The 22047-nt window shown below is 41.5% G+C and overlaps 1 protein-coding gene across 1 annotated transcript in view; it reads left to right on the plus strand.

Moving 5' to 3' along the window:
- The window catches only part of LOC121960373 (palmdelphin-like), a 57384-nt gene that overhangs the window by 7852 nt on the left and 27485 nt on the right, over positions 1 to 22047 (plus strand). The window contains exon 2 of the mRNA XM_042510031.1: positions 11754 to 11803. Within this exon, the coding sequence (XP_042365965.1) occupies positions 11759 to 11803 (45 nt within the window). The 5' untranslated portion in view covers positions 11754 to 11758. The remainder of the gene's footprint in view (positions 1 to 11753; positions 11804 to 22047) is intronic.

A 22047-nucleotide genomic window follows, 5' to 3' on the forward strand; every position in this document is an offset into this window, starting at 1 on the left:
GATCCCCCTGCTCCTTCTTGGCTACAGTACTATATACAATGAGGACTGTCAAGGACATGTCCATTCACCCTGTCCGCATGTACTTATGGTATCTTTACCCTCAAGCAACAGGTGATCCCTTCTTAAACTAAATCCATATACTTAATATCTGATTAAGACAAAGCTATATTATGCAGGATTGTTGTTTATATTTTGGAATATTGCATGCCATATTTGGTTTTTTTTTTGGCCTTTTGAGTCTTGAATGTCTGCTTCTTCTAGTCTGGTACCTTATTTCTCACCTTTTTTACAGTTTTTTTCAGTCGCTTTGGTACATTTCTTGAATCATCCTCGACATTTGCTAAACTGTAAGTGCATTTCTCAAAACAATTCATACAAATAGCAAAACACCATGGATTACCTGCAAAAGACAGTCTCTTGCTCAAAATCCTTAGCGCATCTCTCAAAAGTAAATATCTGTGTCTATGAACATGTCAGTGCCATCAGAATGACAAGTCCTTGTGTCATTAGGTTCGGATAAGATTTGCTTAGTCATGTTGTCAATATAATACTGTACTCTGGAGGGATGTTCTGATGTTAACTATGGCTAAAGTTTTGATGACAATTATCGTAAATTGTAAGTTACACCTCAGTGTATGTGGGAGATTGATTGCAAGAGACTGGACAAGATTTACATTTATGCTTTTACTGTTTATACTGTAATTTGTTGACAGACCATGTCATTGTGATACAGATAAGAAAAGACAGCACTGCATAGCAGAAAGAAAAAAAACAAAAAAACAAAAGTAGAAATGTAAACATAGGACAATTTCCTTAGGGAAAACTGGACATGCAGTGCTGTAGGAATTACAGAAAGTATACAGTATTACAGTACAGTGCCTATTGTTAGATTACATGTTCTGTCGACAAAAAGTCTGAATGATTGAGGGCACAGTTGCTCTTCCAACATTTGGCTGCACCCTTCGACCAGCCTCAGCCACTGTAAGCCCATAAATTGAGAACATGGTCTACAAGTATGGCTCTTATCTCATCAGCAACGTGCATATGTCCTCGGCCTCTTCTGCCTCTTCCCCTGTTTTGCCTCCCAACTCCTCCGCCACACAGCTTCACTCCTCTTCTTCTTCCTCTTCTCTCTGGCTCTTGACCCTGTCCAATTCTTTGTCCTTCCATTGTCAGACATTGTAACATTGTGTTGTGCTCCGGCTATATATATATATATTTGCCAGTTGATGGTTCATGAGATGCACCTTTGAGCTAATTCAGAAAACCGGTTGATCATTGGTTGATCTAATGCCTCACACATTCCCCTTCGTTAGAGAAAGTCAAGATTCACCTGGGAGCAATTTACCAATTCAGGACAGATTTAGAAAAAAAAGTCTAATGGAAATGTGTACAAATATGCTTGACATATTATGACAACTTGTTCAACCATTTTGCATGTAAAGACTTATGCGATGAACTAATGCCTAAATGTTGTGGGGGGTGAGACTATTCAACCCATTATAATACATTTTGATCAACATGACATGAGCAATTGAAAATGTAGGAAACAGCAGAGAATTGTACATAATCATTTGCATGAATGTACCAAAGCATTTGCAACTTGTTCAAAGAAATGAGAAACTGCTATTTTGATGTGCACAAGTGACACAATGATGTGAAGTTTTAACAAGAAGTTTTGAGAAATTCAGGTCTGATCTGAGAAATGTACCAAAGCAACTGAGAAAAGCTGTAAAGTCCAAACCTCACCACAACCTTGTGGGGGTACACACCCATAAACGTTTCAAACATAGCAAATAAAGAGAGTCTCTGCAGGAAAAGACACCGTCACTCACTGACAGCCAAAATGCCTGTGTCCCATGTGTCCCATGTATGTAGTCTGCCCGAATGTTTGCACCTGTACGGAAAGTCTGACCCATGTGTAGGCGTGTATTGCAAAGAGGGGAAACTGGCAACACAGATGGTGAGATGATGAATAGAATCCAGATTGTAGAAATGAACGTGCAATTTCACTTATATCACATGCTATTTAAAGATCCACTCTATTCAAGCCAGCAGTGTTATTTATGTGTGTGCTACGCCATGAGCACCTTTCAAATATATAAGCCAATTCAAATCTCAAAACAAAGTCCTATTATTATTTCATCAGCGGTGTCTCAACATCACATTTCCATCACAGTCTGGCCATTCTGGCCATTCTGGCTCCAGGGAGTGCTGAGGAGCAGGCCAGGCTGTACTGGCCCGCACGTACACTCATGGTCACTGGTGAAGCGTACTGCAGCTTTTAAATGCACACATCAAACAGCATAAAATAAATTCAAAGATATTTACTTATATGTACGTTATTGTGCATTTAACACCAGGTACGACTTTAAGTTTACCATGACAACACTTAAATATCATATAGCTTCAAGCTGTGATTTTGGGGTTTATGAGTCAATTGTGAAAACATTTTATGGACTTGCTTCAATATCTGATAAGACCATTCAAAGTAAACTCAGAACTGAAACCTGAGGAGAATTAATCCAAAATGCTGGGATCTATTTTCCCAACCAACGTCTGTATGTGGGGCCCATGTTGGTCGTAAATTGGCTGGAAAATGGGCCCTATATGCTTACAGGTTCCAAAATGGCCCTATGCTTATTGCCCGCATGGGTGTATTTACTGAGGTGGGCCCCACATGGGTTACGCAAGGGTAAGCTGGGTACTTTGGTGCCAAAATGTGCATGTTATCTCGGGCCCATGGGTAAACAATGAGACCATTTTGGAACCTGTGGACACTCCTATATGGGGCCCATTTTTTTAGCCGATTTACTACCCACATGGGCCCCAAATATAAACGTTGGCTGGGTTGTAACAGAACTTTTTTTTCCCCAGGACCTCAGATACAGATGACAGTTTTGATATTGGCCAGAGGTAGGGAGTGTAGTTGCATCCAGTTTTGGCCTTTTTTTAAATTTTTTTTATCATGATGACTTAAACACTTTTTTGTGATTATGTTCTAATGCATTTCCAGCGCTGATATTGACATAAAATACATCAAATACTTAAAAAAAAAATCTTTCGGTCCAAAGTTTTCTTTGTCACATACATCAGAGCCAGTGAGGAGAATTTAGAAGGCCCTTACCTGGGGTGCAGGTTTTAACATTGTGATATGGCGCTCCTCACACGGACACTGAAATGGCTTGACTTGAAAGAGAGGGGCAAGATGGGGCTGCACAGGTCATTACTGCCTGTTCAAGGTGGGAATATCATGCTGTTATACTTTCGCCATTCTGTACATAACATCCGATCCAGAAAGGAGAGGCAGACTGGTCTCGCCTCTAAGCCGGGAATGGAAATAGTAACAGCGCAGAGGTCTGTGGAAAACGTAACACTGGAACGACGTGACCGTGGGAAGTATGTGTGTGATGTTTTTAGAGTGTGTTTATGCATGCGACCCACCACAGGAGATTTATAAAGCAGCCTTTAGCATAGCGGCTAATTCAAAGAAGAATTGCGGCCATAAATGTCCACTGTTAAAACATTGAGGTTCGGGAGCTCCTTACCCTCCGAGCAGAGAACGAGATCAGCTGTCATATAACAGAGAGGTTAAGTGTGTCACACTAGAGACAGATGTTTCTGTGTGTGTGTGTGTGTGTGTGTGTGTCTGTGTAAAGTCACACCTGTCATGCCTCTTTAGATCGCGGGTGTATAACCACACACTGGAGCAAAATCATGCCGCTGTCAGCTGCTTTTGTGTGAAAGTGCATATAAAGGGGGGTGGGGGGGGCTGCAAGACACAGGCTGCCATCTCTTCACCACAGCTTCATGCATTACATTTACCTTGACAAAGAGATGCTAAAAATGCCACAGATAGCGTTGATGTAGTCAGTGTGAACGCCACTACCTTGTAACTGCACATGAACTCGTGTATCCCCTGTGAGGAAGCAGGCAGCAGTGAACATGAACAGGATGACATTTAGCCACCTCAGGTGCTACGAGCAGCGTGAACACTGGCACCAAATAAATAAACATGTCCCTGCTGATTTATCACTGAGGATCATGTTGCCTCCTCCAGTATGTATTTCCAGGAGCCTGCCCTGTCCCTGCCAGTCAGCTGATCTCAATCTTCTCTAAGTGATAACAAGTTTATAACAGAATACAGTGAAATGGAGTTGATGGAGCAAACCAGAGGTGTGTACTCCCGCACATGGCCAGTCAAGCTAGAGATAACCTGTGTGTTAGCTGCGGATGTGTCAAGAGGTCAGAGAAAACAATAAGCCTTTTGCTGATTAATCAAGTCAAAGTTCATTGTTGCCCATTCACAAAGCACACCCCAAAGGGCTGAGTTCAGTTTCAGTTCAATTTCAGTATGAATTTGATCAAGTCCAATATCACAAGTCTTAATTAGCCTCTGATTCGATCAACAAATCAATTATCCACCCCACAATGCAAACTCCACAAACTGCTGCTGAGGAAAAAAACTCATGAAGAGTTCCACCAGTGCTGTATTCAAAGGCCTGCAAAAACATCCGCATTTAGAGAGAGGAAAGAGGAGGATACAAAGGAACTGACATATCAGCCTGTTCTCGTTCCAAATTCATGAAATAGCACTGTGACTGTGCTTATGGTGTAAGACGCAAAAAGCCACTCTTCACGTGCACATAAAATGCTGCTGAATGGCTGGATGTTATCACTTCCTATCTTCAGGGCAGAGAAATTACAGTATAACAGAAGAAAACATATGGTTACAGAAACACACACAAACATTCTAATACACTGTATGAATGTCCCTAAAATGGAATTCAAACCATAGATCTGAGTTTGCAGTGAGATCAAAGTTGATGTCAGCAAGTTTGAGTGGATCACTGGCTCTTAGAGGCGACATAAGAGTTATGGCCAGTGTTGGGGGATATTTATCTAAGTGTTACATAAAGTTCACACTGGGGTGAGTTGGACTTTGAATCTGTGGCTCTTGAGATGTTGAGGGATCACAGGTGGTTTGGGTCAGTGGTCTGGTTTGGTGGCCACGGCTGAAAGAAGAGGTCTTCTTATTTGATCGTTGTTGTCTGCAGGCCATTGTAAATCTCTAAATGAGTCATTGGTCAGCATCCCTGGGGGGTCAAACGAAGAGCTGGTTCTTGTACCTTGATGGTTGTACTGCATCTGCATTCCCCTCCAACGCCCCTTATATTAGAAAAAAACCTGCTTATGGGGCAGCTGTGGCTTAGAGGTAGAGTGGGTCATCCACCAATCAGAGGGTTGGTTGTTCAATCCCAGGCTCCTCCACTCAACATGTTGACATACCCGTCCAAGATACTGGACCCGAAATTGCTTCTGATGCTGTGTGATTATGGGTGAATTGTTACTGAGTACCAGGTGGCACCTTGTACAGTAGCCTCAGACACCAATGTGTGAATGTGTGTGTGAATGGGTTAATGTCACATGTAGTATAAAAAAACTTCGAGTAATCAGAAGACTGGAGAAGCGCTTTACAAATGCAGTCCGTTTACTGCATTTTCAAGTGTTTGTTTGCATAGAGACACAGAGAGGGGACATAGAAAGGAGGAACAGATGAGGAAGGAGATGAGGGGAGGCAAGGAGAGGAAATTGTAGGCAAAGGGAGAAGGATAGGAGAGGGCAGGGAAAAGACAAAGCTTCCAACTTGAAAAACAATCTGTTTGTTACAAGTCAGCTTCTTTGGTTCCCTTTCTCTCCAATGCAATTTCAACCCCCAAAACTCCAGATTTTTTTTCAGGAGTCTGTTGTTCACTTCACGTCTGTTTGTGATGTTTTTTTCTACACTTTACCATGTGCCTCCTTCCCCTTATCCTAACCATCGGTGCCAGCATGTGCCTTTGTTGACGTCCTAGCATTAGCTGCTATGCTCTTGTGTTGTCTACACATAACAACAAGCAGTGTCATCCCACCATCTGCTTATGTTGACATCATGGTAGTGCCATCCCAGAAAATCAACCCCAGACGAATATCGAAAACGTAATGGGTAGGCGCAGAAGTCCGCTGCAAAGCAGCAACATGTGACGACTTGAAATGAGAACAAGTGGGTTCCCTTTCTGCCTCTCTGTTTTTTTCCAGCACTTCACTATTACTGCTTGCTTGGCTTGCTGAGTCCTCCTTCACGTGGCCCTAGATGTGTTTTCAGACAGCACCATGAGAGATTTCTGTCCCCCCTGTGCAGATAGTTAGCTGCATGTTAACCTTGAGTAATCATCAATACAGAACAGCACCACAGTCATAGTACATTCCTTACATTGTGTCATTGTGCCATTCCTCAGGCTTGGATCATGTGACACAGCCATGCTACTTCTCTTTCTGGCTCCCTAACTGTCAAGGCTGATATATGCACATCCATATTGTGTGTTAGAATGTACTCTGGTAATGACTGGTTGCACGAACACAAACTGTTCAGTTGAACTTTGACAAACTGGAAGTAAACATCCTGTCACAGTATGTTTGTGTCAATTTACTGTATAAAATACAAATCAATTATGCAATATCACATGAGAGAGAGTGCTGCTTTCTGAATATCAGGACATCTGTGATTCAGTCGTGGGCATGAGGCTGCAGGCAACTGGACTGGGCTGTTGCCAAACAACACATAAACGTTCTTGCACACTGCTTGCTACGTGGATCGACACCTACACGTTACTGCGGGCCAGCCACTTTGTGTCCTGTTCATTTATCTGTATGTTTGTGAAACAAAAGTCTGTTGATAGTCGGTTTGGTGGCATTGTGTGATGCTGATGAGTTAACAGACAGCAAACAGTGAAACCTAGCATACCTGGATGTTTGCAGTGAAGTATCCAGGCTTCTTTTCTTCCCTTTTGTCCTCTGTCTGATAACTTTTTCTGCTCATCTTTGTGGTGCAAAGTTTGTGATGACAGTCCCTGATGTAAGATAATTAACGGTTCAGAACTCCTGTGAGGTGGAGTGATACATGCAGGATGATACAACAGTTAGTTCCAATCATGCAATTTGACTGGTCGAGAGGCATACCATGAGTGCTGATATAGGAGTACAACATCACTGGGACTGTTAACTTTTAACTCTGCATGTATCACTCTGCGTCACAACCATTCAAAAGCTGTTAATTAGTGTTAGAGTGAAAGTGGGATATGTTTATAGTATGGTGTAAGCATAGGTTGAAATAGCTAGTTGGCGCTGTTCACGTAGCTGTCAGTTGGTCAGGTTGAGGGAGGAGAGAAGAAAAGAGGAGAGGGAGGAGTTGGGGGCAAGCAACAAAGGATGGGGATTTTTAAGCGTGGTTTAAGCTGACTGTACATGCACTGAAGTTACTAAAAGTTATAAGGAATCCCAGGAGGGAGCAGCTTTGATGGGCGGGTTTTGGTAAACTGCTGCTCACTGGGGGTAAACCAGCTGTTACAGATGTTACAAGGATGTGCAGTGAGACAGGGACACACCCATCTGATACTGTCAACAGCCTGAGACACACATACATACACACATGCTGGCTGATATGGGACTTGAGGTGACGGAGATCACGGCAGTGAGCGGACACACTGCAGTGACGAACTGTCTGATCAGACTAACTCATCTGAATCTCACAGTGTCTGTTACCAGACTCTGATTCCATTGAAAACACAGAGATAAATGTTCATGATACTAATCAGCTGCTTTGTGCATAAAATGCAGACTGAGCTAATACCGATTAGCAAGCAACACAAAATGTTTGTGTTGCTAGGCAACAGCTGTCTCCAGTGGTTGCGGAACTATTTGTGTTGGCAGAGCCAAAAAAATCATTAAATAAACAAACAAATCATAATCTGTTGTTGCTTATCTTATATCTATTATAACAATATATTATATCTAATATATTGTATCTTATATCTTCAGCAATTAGCCTGCGGCCTTGTGCCTACGACCGAATCACAGCCCTGATGATATACGAGCACAACATCACTCCCTCTGGTGTGATGTTGCTTAATTATACAACAGTTAGTTCCGACCAAGCAATTTGATTGGTCGAGAGGCATTCCATGCTAGCTGAAATAGCAGTACAACATCACTGGGACTGTTAACTTTTAACTCTGCAATGTATTAATCTGCGTCACAACCATTCGAAATCCGTTAATTAGTGTTAAAGTGGGATATGTTTTTAAAGTGGGATATGTTTATAGTATGGTGTAAGCACAGGTTCAAACAGCTAGTTGGCGCTGTTTACGTAGCATTGGGGTTACTAAAAGTTATGAGAAAGCCTAGGAGGGGGCAGCTGTGACGGACAGGTTTCAGTAAACCGCCGTTACATCGATGTGCAGTGAGACAGGGACACACTCGTCTGACACTAAACACAGCCTGAGACACTGACACACACACAAACGCTGTCTGATACAGTACTCTAGGTAATGGAGATCACGGCAGCGAGCGGACTCACAATCAATCTGATCAAACTAACTCATCTGAATCACACAGGCTGCCAAAGTGTCTGTTAACAGACTCTGATTTCACTGAAAACATAAAGATAAATGTTCATGATATTAAGCAGCTGCTCCGTGCATAAAATGAAGACTGAGCTAACACAGATTAGCGAGCACTGTTCAGGAAAATGTTTATGTGTTGCTAGGCAACAGCTGTTGCGTCCAGCAATTGCAGAACTATTTGTGGCGGCGGAGCCAAAAAAAATCATTAAATAAACAAACAAATCATAATCTGTTGTCGCTTGTTACTATTAACAAAGAAAAGACACTTGTAGAACTGTTGTATGAAAGCAATATCACACTCGATGTCGTGTGTTGTGCTGTATATCATCACGGCTGTGAATATCTCCAGTCTCGTGCCTATGAACAAATCACAGCCATGATGATACACAAGGACAACATCACTCCCTCTCGTGTGATATTGCTTAATTAAAAGTCCCTGTTATACTTTTATCAGCACTCACACAATGCTTCTTGTCCAATCAAACTACTTGGTTGGACCTGTTGTTTAGACTGAATTATATTGTTTAATTCTTCATCTACTCTCTGATAGAAAATCCTAACATCATGTACATAAAATGTAATGGTGCAGAGTTAACATAGCCTCAATTAGTTAGCTTTTAGTCACTTTACCAGTTTAAGCATACGCTATATTTACAATATTTCCATCACTTTACCTTTCTGTCAGACAGCCTTTTCCAAGGGAAACTGTAGCCAACATCAAAAACACCAGACTTCATCAACAAAAACAGTTATTAAACATAGCAGAACACTGAGTCGCTGGTCCTCCACATTGTTAGTGGATGTGAGGCAAAGCGATGCAAGTTCTCAAATACAGCGTATTTTTTATGTTTCTCACACCAACACTATCCACTAAGAAGTAGTGTGTGTGTGTGTGTGTGTATCAAAGGCTGATATATCTTCTTCCTCTGTGCCATAGGACTCCATTGTCTGGTGTACTCCCAACACATCAGTGAGCCACACTGTTGCACTGGCTGACATGTGCCTTCATTACCTCAAAACACAAACTGCAATTTATTTTGACTGGTGTGGCGCTGTATGGAAAAGAAAGAATCACATCAGAATCAGAATCACGATCCAAAAAGATTTATTGTCAAGCAGGTTTTCACTTGTAAGAGATTTGCTTAGGTTTTGGTGCAAACAATGAACATACAATGGGCACATTGAAAGGGATGAAAATGTTTGTGCAGAGATGTGCAAAAAATATTTAGCATGGACTATACAAAAGTTAACAGTCGAGCAAATATGCAATGTGCAAATTCAGGATGATTATAGGGGCTCTACAAAATATTAGAATATGAAGATTTTCTCTCTTTCAGTAGAAAATTAAAAGGCTCTCATCATTAAGTTTTTATTTAGAACATCCTAAATAATACCAACAATTTCTTTGTCTTTACTAACTGGCCAAAAAAAGTCTCTGTTGCCCCCTCCCCCATCTGTTTTCATGTAATGGTTTGGTTCTGTTATAATTTGTAATGTGAAGTCAATTTTAGATACTTTAAAAACTACTGTAGTGGCATGGCCTGTGGCGGTGGGGCCCAATGTGATATCTTTGACTGTCGTCTCTCAGTAGATTGGCTGATTTAATAAGCAGCATTTTTGGCGTTGGCTTTGGGATATATGTATACCACAGTGATAAAATCTGAGGAAATTCTCTAGAAAGGTAAAACGGGCGGACTGACACCACCAGTAATTCAATGTCTGGAGTACATATTGTTTTTCTGAAGGTAATATTATTGCACCACTGCTTGTTGACATAGAGGCAAACCCCGCCTCCTTGTGATTTCCCTGTTACGTCATTCTCTCTGTCTGTGCGCACAGGAACCCTGAAACCATCAATCATTAAGTCCGTGTCACAGTCTTTGTTGGAAAGCCAGGTTTCAGTCAGGGCCAGGACACACTCATTTCTGTACTCACGTAGATGGAGCACGTTGGCTTGAAGCTCATCCGTTTTATTGCTGAGGGACTGCACATTCGCCAGAATGATAGTTGGTAGCGGGAGGTGGCTCATTTTCTGTCGCCGTAACCTCAGACGAACCCCGCCTCTCCTGCCCCGCTTCCGTGTTTCAGCATGTTTCAGACTTTGATTATTTCTGTAGATTAAGTTATTTTCCAGTGTTTTTCTGTGTACATTGCGAGTTTTTACACAGCGGTTCATCGCTGCCTCACCTGGCTTAGAAACGGCTTAGAACGGCTGAGAAACGTTTGCCGTGATGAGAGTGGCCACAGAGGATACGGACACCCTGTAGCAGCTGAATTCAGCCAGAGCTAACCTGCTAACCCAGGCAGGGCTGTCACAGCAGGCAGCAGCGCTCGGCCTAACCTGGGGAGATGAGGTCTGCACTGGCTTTATTCAAACTGCTACTGAGGGGCTGTCTCTACGGCTGCTAAGGGACTGTACTTTATTTATCAGAGGCCGGGGTGGCTGTGGTGTAATTTTTTTTCATCTTTCATCAGTAAACGTTTTTTATGGAGGGAGGGTGATTAATTAGGAAAAACATTTAGAGCTTTAGTGAGTGTCGAGATAAAAGAAAAATCACCCTAGCCACTGCCCTCCTCTGAAAAAAATAACCTACAGTTCCTTAGAGGGTTTGGGTCATGTTTAGGTAGGGGTAATACATGTGGACATGTGGATACAGTGGACGGGGTAACAATCTTAAACACAACAGGCTCCACACAGGGCTGTGTGGACACTAGAGGACAGTCACAGTGGGCATGGACCGCACAGACCCCTGGTCCTCTCTGCCTGGTTCTGTCCTATGGAGCCACAGTGAGCCACAGTGAGCCAGGCTTTGCTGTGCTCTGTCTCTTGTACTGCAGCCTGTGCTGAGAGACTCCTTCAGTCTACATGTCAAAGTAACCTTTTGACAAATAGCTCCCCCATATGTAGTATTAACATTAATAAATAGTCACAATAGCGTATTATTATTATTACTTTATATGACATGAACACGAACTGCTGCATTCACATGTTACTCACAGTCTCACAGTAAGTCTCCACGTGTCTTTCAGTCAAAGTCAAACTATGTAAAACGTTTGAAGTATTTTCTCATCTGTTGACATGGCAGGTTGTCATTGAAATTTTTCAGGTTCTTTTGGCTCCACTTCTGCTTAAGCTCCATTATTATTGTTACATTGTTGTTTGTCACTTGCTTGCGTGCTTTTACATTAAGGGTCTTGAGGTAGGAGCTCTTTGCCTATTTAAAATAAATATAGATTTTTTTTTAGATTTTGATGTGTCCTCTCACTTCCTCCTCGTCATTCATTCTCTGTCATTCTGTGTCTGTCCTGTAGGCATCATGGAGGAGGCTGACCTGCTAAAGGAAAGGCTGCAGGCCATCACGGTAAGGACTGGTCCTGTTCTTCTGGCACTAACAGGAGGAAGCAAGGATACAAATCATATTGGTGACACATGTAGAGGGATGCTTTGATTGGATGACTTCAGCTACTTGTTAAAGATAATCTCCACAGATTAACAAAATTTAAATAATTTTTTAATCTTAAATGCAATCAACAGTAAAAAGTAAAAAGCTAAAAATTGGCTATAAAAGAATTACATCACAGTTGCATGACTTAACATAACTCTCTTAACCAAAACAAGGCTGTTAAACTGCTGCTTTTACTGAATCAGGTAAGCTGTTTTTGCACAAATAATGTAACTACTTTTAATTTTAATATCGAGTCATGCTGACAATAGAAAGTCATAACGTGCCCCATATCATACCTCATGAAAATATTGGATGAAATTTACTTGCTAACATGTCCTATGAAATGTACCTAAATTCACCTAAAATACACACCCAAAGTAAACTGAAATTTGTTCTTGTTCCACTTTTTATGTACATGCATGGTCTCATTTGAATGGCAACACTGAAATTTTTCCCCCAAAAGTCAGAATCACTGTGAGTGCCTCTGTTGATGAGTTATATCAGTTTCAACACACTAAATAATACTTTTTTGTTTGTTTCTTATCTTCAAAAATATTGAAGATAACTTCATAAATATTTCAAATCTTGAAAATCCCAACCCAGCACCCTCATGTCTGGTGTGATTTTTTTTTTTGGTTAATAATTTCCTGTAAGAGGCAAACTGCAAAGGCCTACTGTTAAAAGACTCATTGATGTCTAATAGGGTTGCAAATTGTAAGCACTTTCCATAATCGATTAATTGGTAAAATTAATGATCAATTAATCGTTATTTGAAGAAAAACATAAAAACTTTGCTCACGTCAAACAATACCAAATGCATTTTATCCTCAGTCAAAGATCATAGATCATATTGCATATATTTTGATGACATTTTATAGCCTATCAATCGATTTGATTAATAGTTATCATCTAGTGAATTGTTTTAACATAATGTTCTTAAATCCAATGGTAGAGATAGCTCAATCATGTTGACCCTAAGTTCAACATTTTTCTTTAAGATATAGTGACTCAAAATGTGATCTATCTAACAATTGAGCAGGATCTACCCTGTGTTTTTTCAGTATCTCATAACTTTCCCAGTTTTTTGTTGCCCTCGTCTTAGCTATTTACGAATGTGTTGCAGGCATCGAATTCTGAATATGTATATGTTTAAACCAAAAAACAAAAAACAATGAAGTTTATCAGTTTGAACATTAAATATCTTGTCTTTCTCCTGAATTCAATATGCGTCAAAAAAAAATTATGTTGTTATGTTTCTTCTCCCTTTCTTCCTTCTCCTTCCTCTTTCTCTTTTCCCTCTCTGCCATTTCTTTTTTCTGTCTTTTCAATTCCTCCCTCTTTCTTTTCTCATCTTCCTTTTTCTCTTTCTTCTTTCTCTCCTTCCTCTTCTCCCTCTCCTCCCTCAGCCTTTTTTCTTTCTGCATCTTTGCCTTCTCTTCCTCCTTCCTCATCATTGCCTTTTTCTTGGCAAGCTCCTGGAGGTTCATGTTGTCCTGCGTCACGAGCTTGATTTCCTCATCCATTTGACCAGTTTTCTGGTGCAACTCCTCCTCCTTCTTACTGCTGATCTTCAGCAGCTCCTGGAGGCTTTCTCAGTCAGGAGTTTGATAACCTTCACCTGGCTTTCTCTAGCTCCTGGAGACTGACTTGACACTCCTGGAGGTTGGTGTCTTGCTATATCAGGTGCTTGATGATGTCTTCCATTTGGCAGACTATGTTGTGCCAACCTTCTCTGACAAAGCTCTCCTCCTTTGCAGCCGGCTCAGGCCTCATACGAGCTTCCACAGCAGTAAGTCTTACTGTCCACTCTGCTTAGCTGTGAATGATCTATGTCTTTTTCTTGAAACTTGGTCTCGCAGTCTAAGATTTTGGCCTCAAGAGCATTCTTTTTGGTGGTTAATTGTGCAACCAGATTGTCCTTTTCCAGGCGAACTTGGCGCAACTCTCTTTTGTGGTCGTCTTGCAGAGTTTTGACTTTGGAGTTTACCTCCTCCACCTTTGCTGATCACATGTTGTCCCATTCTGCTTGTTAGGCCATTAAGTTGGCTGAGGCAGGTTTGAGGTCACTGACTTCCTTCTCCCAGCTCTCTCATACTGCTGCTCTTTCCAGAGCTCAGAGACCCGGTTAAACTCAACACTCCAGTGGTGTTTGACTTCCACTGTGTCTTTCTGTGCTTTACACTGTTGTTGCTAAAGTGAGCAGATCAGTTCATCCTTTTCCTTCAGCAGAGAATGGGTCTCTTTCAGTGCTTCAGGCAGACTTTGCTGAAGTGAGCGAATCACTTCATCCTTTTTTCTTGCCAACTTCTTCTTTTCACATTCTGCCTCTTTCCTGATGGCCCTTTCTGACTTAAGAGCCTTCAAGATTTTCTGTTTTTCTAGTTCCTTGAAGGCCATCTGTTGCTGCAGAATAGCAATGTCCATGGGCAGCTTGCAGAAATCCCTTTGAGATTCCTCAAGGGATTTGTGTGCCAGGAGTGGGAATGAAGGGTTCTCTCACTTGCACCTCCTGAGCTGTCTTGGTTTTGCATTTTGTGGTCCAGGTTGCTCAAAGTCACAAACGTAATGTGAAAAAAGGTCTAGTCAAGGTGTATGTTAGACTGTGTGTGAGGATCCTAGGTGGCAGCAACCGCCCCAGGGCGTCGGGTCAGGACACTTTTTATGTTCAGGTGTGCTTTAAGGAGAGGCAGAGTCCATAATAAAGTTCAACTGTTTATCTGAATTTTGAGGATGTACAGTATCTTGTGCAGAGTGGTTTACAGTGCGTGGTTTCTGAAACACAATCACAACAATACAGATTGATTAGAAATAAAATACCTAGCTAGATAACAACTGAAATGCAGCTACTGCAGATTAGCAATGATTTCAGATCAACATTAATGAAATTAAACGAATGAGAAGGAATAAGCATGAATCAGCAGTACTCCACATTCTTATATACAAATTAGAAGGACGTACTTTTACTGATTAATTAACATTCACCATGAGATATTTAATCAACAGAGATTAGCAATACAGCAACATAAACTTCACTGATAGATGCTAGTTTGCAGTTAGCTCCGCTTAATTAGCTATCAGCTATTTATGCAAATTAAACATTCACAACAGAGAAAAACCACTCTTTAACGACCTAAATACACTCTTAATAACTCTAAGAGAGTGCAACGTAAAGTAAAACATCACCACTCACAGTTCAATAGAGGCATGGCAGATAATTCAGATGATCGTCACTCTGCAGAGCGGTCTGTGTATGGTGCGTTCAATGACTTCACAGCTGTGGTAATTTACAGTTGCGGCAACAATAACAAGGAAAAGGGGCATGCACAGAGATAACCTTTTGTACACAAGGTCAACCTGTTAAGGCAGGCTGGACTAGATCAGTGGAGGAATGGTTGCTAACAAGTGGCTTAATGACACTTCAAAATGTCATCACACCAACCCGTGCTGAACACAGTTTAACAACCTTGTAGTGGCAGCGATGTTACGTTACTATACAAAAAATAAATAAATAAAAAAATCCAAAAGGCATCAATGGCTTGTGGAGTTTTTGTCATAGCTGGATAATCCCAAATATAGAATGGTACAGCAACAGTTAAATCATTTCTTTACTTGTCAAAATCAAATAAACAAGAAAAGAAATGGAAGCCTCTAATGCCTATGAAAATTCACAACATCCATACACACGTATCAAATGGGAAGTCAACTAGGAAAAGATGGATACACTCCTAAGTTTCTAAATGTTTTTCAAAAGAAACCATCTCACTTTTACTTTATCTGCATCATAATTTTATACAGAAGCAATCTATGCACTGCAGACAGCCATCATATCATTGTTGCCCAAATATGTGATAGACCATATGGAGCTAAATTGTAGGCCTTTGAGTTTGCTTAACAATGATAATAAACCTTTTTGTAAGAAATAGAATTAAAAACACTTAAAATAACTTGTATGCCAGATAACCCACCTGGATACAGACAGTTTTTAGTCTCTGTGAGGGTCTAAGGACAGAGGGATGCAGTATACTGTAAAGCCCTCTGAGGCAAATTGTTATTTGTGATAATGGGCTTTATGATTAAAATTGACTTAACTTAATCTAAGTGCAGCTTTTATCTAATAATATGAGGAGGCTTCTGAAAATTATGGATAAGTCCTGCTCCCTCCAACATCAAATAGTTTCAGCATTGATGGATGCTGTGAGTATGCTGCTGTGGGTACCTAGCTGTGATTACTCTGCCATTGAAACTTAGCTGTGGTTACCCTGCAGTAGGTACTTAGCTGTGGGTACGCTGCTTTGGTGACCCTGTTGTGGGTACTTAGCTGTGGTTACCTTGTGGGTATCTAGCTTTGGTTACCCTTGCAGTGGGTACCCAGCTGTGCATACAATGCTTTGGGTACCCTGCAGTTCAACACTGTGTCTAACCTGCTGTGAATACGCAGATGTGTGTGTCCTGCTGTGGGTACCCTGCAGTGGGAACCTAGCTGTGGTTACCCTGCAGTGGGTATTTAGCTTTGGTTACCCCGCAGTAGGTACCCAAGCTATGCATACCCTGCTGTGTGTACCCTGTAATGGATACCTTGTGTAGCCTTCTTAAAGGGAGTTTTTCAAATTCATCAATCAGAGGGTGTGGAGGTTCATGAATTATGAATGTAGCATTCCTGCTGGTCTGTGTGGTGTACAGCTTCAGTTGTCTCTGGAGGTTCCCTTTAGTCTTGCTGGCAGTGTTAACTATTTTTGTGAGCTTGTAGCCCCTAAATTTCCACACCAACATATGATCTACCCTTTTTACTACACTGTAATTAACCATCTTCAGGACTTCTTTGCACACATCAGCACCATTTCTATTACTTTTCACTATTAATTTTTGTAGAAAGCAGTTGTCAGTGTTGTGTCAGAAATAAGGTATAAGGTGAAGAGGCAAGGGCCCCCGAGCTGCTCAGGATTTTCTGGTTATCATACTGTGATCTGCAGGTTGAGATGAGTGCTCCACCTGCATACCCCTCATCTTGCATAACCCTCACCATAGTGCCAGGTGTATCCAGGTGTGTCCAGGTGTGCGTGGACCTGCAGCATGTAGGCATCATCCACTCCAGTGTTGAGCTGGTAAGCACACTGCAGAGGATCTTTGTTTGTGAGCACGCTGGGCCTGATATGATCAAGGATTAGTCTCTCGAGTGTTTTCATGATGTGTCAAGTTGGCAGTGGCCTTGAAGTCATGTGAGTCAGTGCAGTGTCTCTTTTTGGGAACCGTGACAATACAGGATGTGTTCCACAGTGCAGGGATCCTCTGGAGACGCAGGCTCATATTAAATAAAAGTGGGTGAGGATTCCACACAGCTGTATGGAGCAGGTCTTCAGTAGTCTAGGGCTGATTCCATCCGGTCCGTCTGCTGTCCCTGCTTCAGTCTGTCCAACTGTCTCTTGACCTGCCATAAGTTTTTCCTTAGATGATGTAAGGGTCAAAGGGCGGAGGGATGTCATATGATGTAAAGCTCTCTGAGATAAACTGTGTTTTGAGATAATAGGCTTTATAGAGAAAATTGAAAATTGAAATTGGTGAGGTGTTCAGGGCACGTCCCCCTGGTAGGAGGCCCCGGGGAAGACCCAGGACACGCTGGAGAGACTATGTCTCCCAGCTGGCCTGGGAACTGCTCGGGATCCCCTGGGAAGAGCTGGACGAAGTGAGAAGGGAGAGGGGGGGGCTTCCCTTCCTAAGCTGCTGCCCCCGCGACCCGACCCTGGTTAGGCGGTAGACAATGGATGGATGCATGAATGGAAATTGAATTGAATTTTGTGAGTGAAATTACACGACTGACACATCTGTAGGATTAAAACTTAGGTGGGGGGTTAGATGAACAATTCTCCTTCACCAACATGTTTTTTTCCCAATTTTGAGCTGGGAAAAATGATTGGAGGCTTAACTGGTCCACTGTCCTTTCTTCCCTTTTTGAAGGAAATGGCGTTCAAAATCTGTGTGTTTGTTTTTTTTAATTCAGTGTGTGAGCTGAAAACGTGCTGTGTGAACTGACAAAAAAGGGAAGCTTTTTTTAAATAAGTGGTGAAACAGGTGTTGATGTAGCAGTGAGCTTCTGTCAGCATGCCTGTGCTAATGCTCTCATTATCATTAATAACCTGCATGTTCATTTCAGAGGTCATGGGCCAAAGTGAACCACGGTTGTGCATTTTGTGTGTTCATGAAGTTGTGAAAGTCTCAGAGATTTTTTGTCAGTGAATGTCCTTGTAAAATTGTCCCCTCTGTTGAAATGTATTGAAAGAACAGCTTAGAGGGATCCATTCCAATCTCCTGCTAAAACAGTCCAACAAACAGCGAGGCCAAACTGGGACACATCTTAGAGCCCATGCTGACTCCAGACACCTGCAGAGAGTCACTGCCACAGTAGCTTATAAAGAACATGGTCTCAGTCAGCTCCAAAATACACACTGTGCCATGCAAGCTTATTTTAGGAGAGCTTTGATCTTGCATATGGAAAATACAAACCCTGAGCTGCCCTCAGCCCCTGTTCTATGGAGCTAATATCCATGGTCAGCAACAGAGTGCTGTGCTAGGTCTGAAAGCTTGTATTGGTATAATGAAGTCCTCAGAGTTTTTGGCAAGGATGTGACTTTGGGCAGAAAGACATAGTCTACATATACAGATACTAGATCTGTTAAGGAGCCTTGGGCAGCTACAATTATTTTGCCAGGCCGGCTATCATTAGTACAACTGCAGCTTTTATAGACTTACATGAAAAGCTGGTGTTATGGCTGCAATTACCAGCATGAAAGGATGTCCTGTTGAGTGATTTTTAAGGGTATTTAAAAGCATGCATGTACTTTAATTTTTAAATCTTTTTTTGTGTCATTCCTTGTGTCATTCCTAAGTTGTCTCACAGTTTCCCAACCCAACACAATCAGAGTGCTGGAACCCCACCAGGACTAAAACAGCAAGATCACCTGTGATAATCAGTGCTCACCTTTGGTCAAAGAACTGTCCACTGCATGGACCCTGCCCTTACAGGACACCAGGACAACCCACCACAGATCATTTTAAAAGACCCCTAATGTCACAAACATGGACTGTTCATGGACAGAAATTGTCCATCTAACCCCCACCTAGTTTCTGAGTCCTACCAAACTGGTAGCTGTCAACAGTGTAAAAAAACGAGACGCTCCATCACCCACACGAGGAATGTGTTCACTGTAAAAGCTGTCGTCTCACTGAAAACTAACACTGAGATGTGCATGCTCAACACCTCTATGAGGCGGGGTGTAGGCACTTATTCTGGGTGCACTTTGTCACCCAAGGGCCTCGATGAGGAAATGGACATTAACTCTATATATATATATATATATATATATATATATATATATATATATATATATATATATATATATATATATATATATATATATATATATATATATATTTATATTTATAATTATATTATATGTGTGTGGGTGTGATAGAGTGTGTGTGTGTTGTGTGTGTGTGTGTGGAGGAGAGAAGAAGAGGAGTGAGAGAGGTGTCGGGTGTCGGGGGCGAGAAAGAAAGGACGGGGATTTTAAGCGTGACTTGAGCTGACTGTACATGCATTGCTGTTACTGAAAGTCATGAGGAAGCCCAACAGAAGGGGGCAGCGCAGTTGCAGTGGCGGTTCTAGACCAATTTTACTGGGGGGGCCAAACTGGGGCCAAGGGTTTTGTCAAAGGGACACATTCAACCTGGACAAAAGAGACAAGACAAGCACAAGCATTCAAGCATTCAAAATCGAAAATCTAATCTTACTAGTTTTAATCTAATCCAAAAAGTTTAAATAATAATAAAGTAATATAAAGTACTGGTGCACAGTAACATTATTCCAGTTACAGCTAAGCCTTGTTTGAATATGTTAGTTACAATTTTCTACAATATTGCAAAAAAATAAATAAATAAAAAAAACAAAATAAACCATTCTCGTTGGCTTCAGCAACAAACACTGGTGACAGATAGAGACATTCATATTTTCACATTGGCCATTGTAGTGATTTTCAATTTTTAAAGTGATACTGCTTTATTGAGTGTTTTTACTGGTTTTAATGACAGGGTCAGTTTGATTTAGAAAGGAAGATGACTCTGTGAATAATCAAGGTAAAATCCCCCTGAATGTTTGGATCTGTGAAGAGGTGAGAACACATTTGCTGGTGCATGGTGAGTGGCCAGTTTCCAACGAGCTAAACTGCATCAGAGAAACACTGATTTGTACTTTGAAACTGCTTTATTCAGTATTCTCGCTGGTCTAAATCAGTTGTTTTGAAAAGGAAGAGAACTCTGTGGATAATTCAGCTCTTGGTAAAAACCTCCTGAACAATGGGAACAATGGGCACTGAGATAATTCTAACCAGGAGAAGTTTCAGCTGGTTGAAATCCTCAATACCATAAAATTCCCCTAAATCTTCCACACAAATCTTCCTTTAAGTCCGGAGACAAAGTCTTTCTCAGGTGATTCATGCTCTTCTGAATTGGCATAATTGAAACATCTGCAAATAATTAATTTAAAATATGTTTGTTTCAAGCAATATAACTAGCTGCATGTGTGTGATTTAGCGCTGTATATTTAGTCTGAGCAGGATGCCATGATGCAGCACTGAAGCAGAAGACATTTCCAAGCAGAACTTGGACTGTGGGTGAGTAACTGCAGGATGACAGAGCTGCAGAGGCAAACCTTCAGAGTTGTGGCAGTGGGTGTTGAGGTGTTCCACTGACATTGAGCTGACCTGAGAGAACAACAGAGGTCTCGCTCTCTCTCTCTCTCTCTCTTTCTCATTTGTTCTAATATTATCATATGTGCTACAGCAGGGGTGCCAATAAAACGCAGATCATGATCGACTGGTCAATCTCAAAGGTAGTGTGGGTAGATCTCATGGCATTACAAAAAAAAATAGATGTTAGCCTATCATCCATCCTCACCATGGAATTTGGCCCTTGATTGACCTGCAGGGCAGTCAGTCTGAAATCTCATCTTTTCTAACACACGGGTCACCACGCATGCGCGGTCAACTGTGCGATTTACTGCAAAACTCCTGCGAGCTAATTACCTAGTTCACCTTCCAGTTTATTTATACTAAAGAAAGGGTATAAAAAATAGTGGGGGAGCTGGACCAAGTAAGATATCAAAAACTTACCACTTCCATCCGGAATGGGAGGAGGACTTTTTTTTCACAATGTCATTTTCGAAGTGCATTTGTCTGATCTGCCGATCTACCATCGCTATTCTGAAGAAGGGAAATGTTGAGTGGCACTTTGAGACTGTTGATAAAAATGATGACACTTCCATCCAAAAAGCAAACTGAGAAGGGGAAAGGTGAAGGACCTAAAATCACAGTTGTCTGGACAGCAGTCATTTTTCTCATGGCTGGCCTCAAAAGCGAAGGCGACCACTGAAGCATCGTTGCGGGTGAGTCACTAAATCATTAAGCACAAGAGGTCCTTCAAAGATGGAGAGATGATAAAAGAGACATTCATTGAAACAGCTGACTCGATGTTTTGGGACTTTAGAAACAAAACGGAAATATTATCTTCAATCAAAGCTCTCCAGCTATCAAGAAGTATAGTTACACAGTGCTGTGAAGTCATAGCCGAGGGACAGTTCTGGAACTTACTCACAGAGGAAAAGTACCCAGACATGAGAAAATGTGCCACCTCCTTGACTGCATTATTTGGCTCCACTTATTTATGTGAGTCAGTCTTTTCCCACATGAAGATTATTAAGTCCAAATACCGTTCCACCATGACTGATGATCATTTGGAAATCTGCTTGAGGCTGGTTATCAGCAGCTACTGTCCAGGCTATGCAACCCTGGCTGATTCCATTCAGTGTAAGTCATCGGTAATGATCAAAAATGTGCGGAGTTGTATTGTGCCATACAGGTTCATGCAGTTATGCAAGGTACACCAACCTAAATTGTATATATAAAGTATACTCAGTATATATATGAATAAATATATGTTTAGCATTTATAATCATTTCGACTTTGTCATTTTAAAATTAGCTCCCCTGTGCTACAGTGTAGCAGGAAATGTGTCTCTGTCTCCATCTCTCTCTGTGGACAGAGCTGACACAGCCTGTCTTCACTGGGCAGCCAGGTCTTTCTGTGTCTGCTGCTCTCTATAGCCAAGCTGTG

The sequence above is a fragment of the Plectropomus leopardus genome, chromosome 21 (assembly GCF_008729295.1).
Source record: "Plectropomus leopardus isolate mb chromosome 21, YSFRI_Pleo_2.0, whole genome shotgun sequence".
NCBI classification, from domain to species: Eukaryota; Metazoa; Chordata; class Actinopteri; order Perciformes; family Serranidae; genus Plectropomus; species Plectropomus leopardus.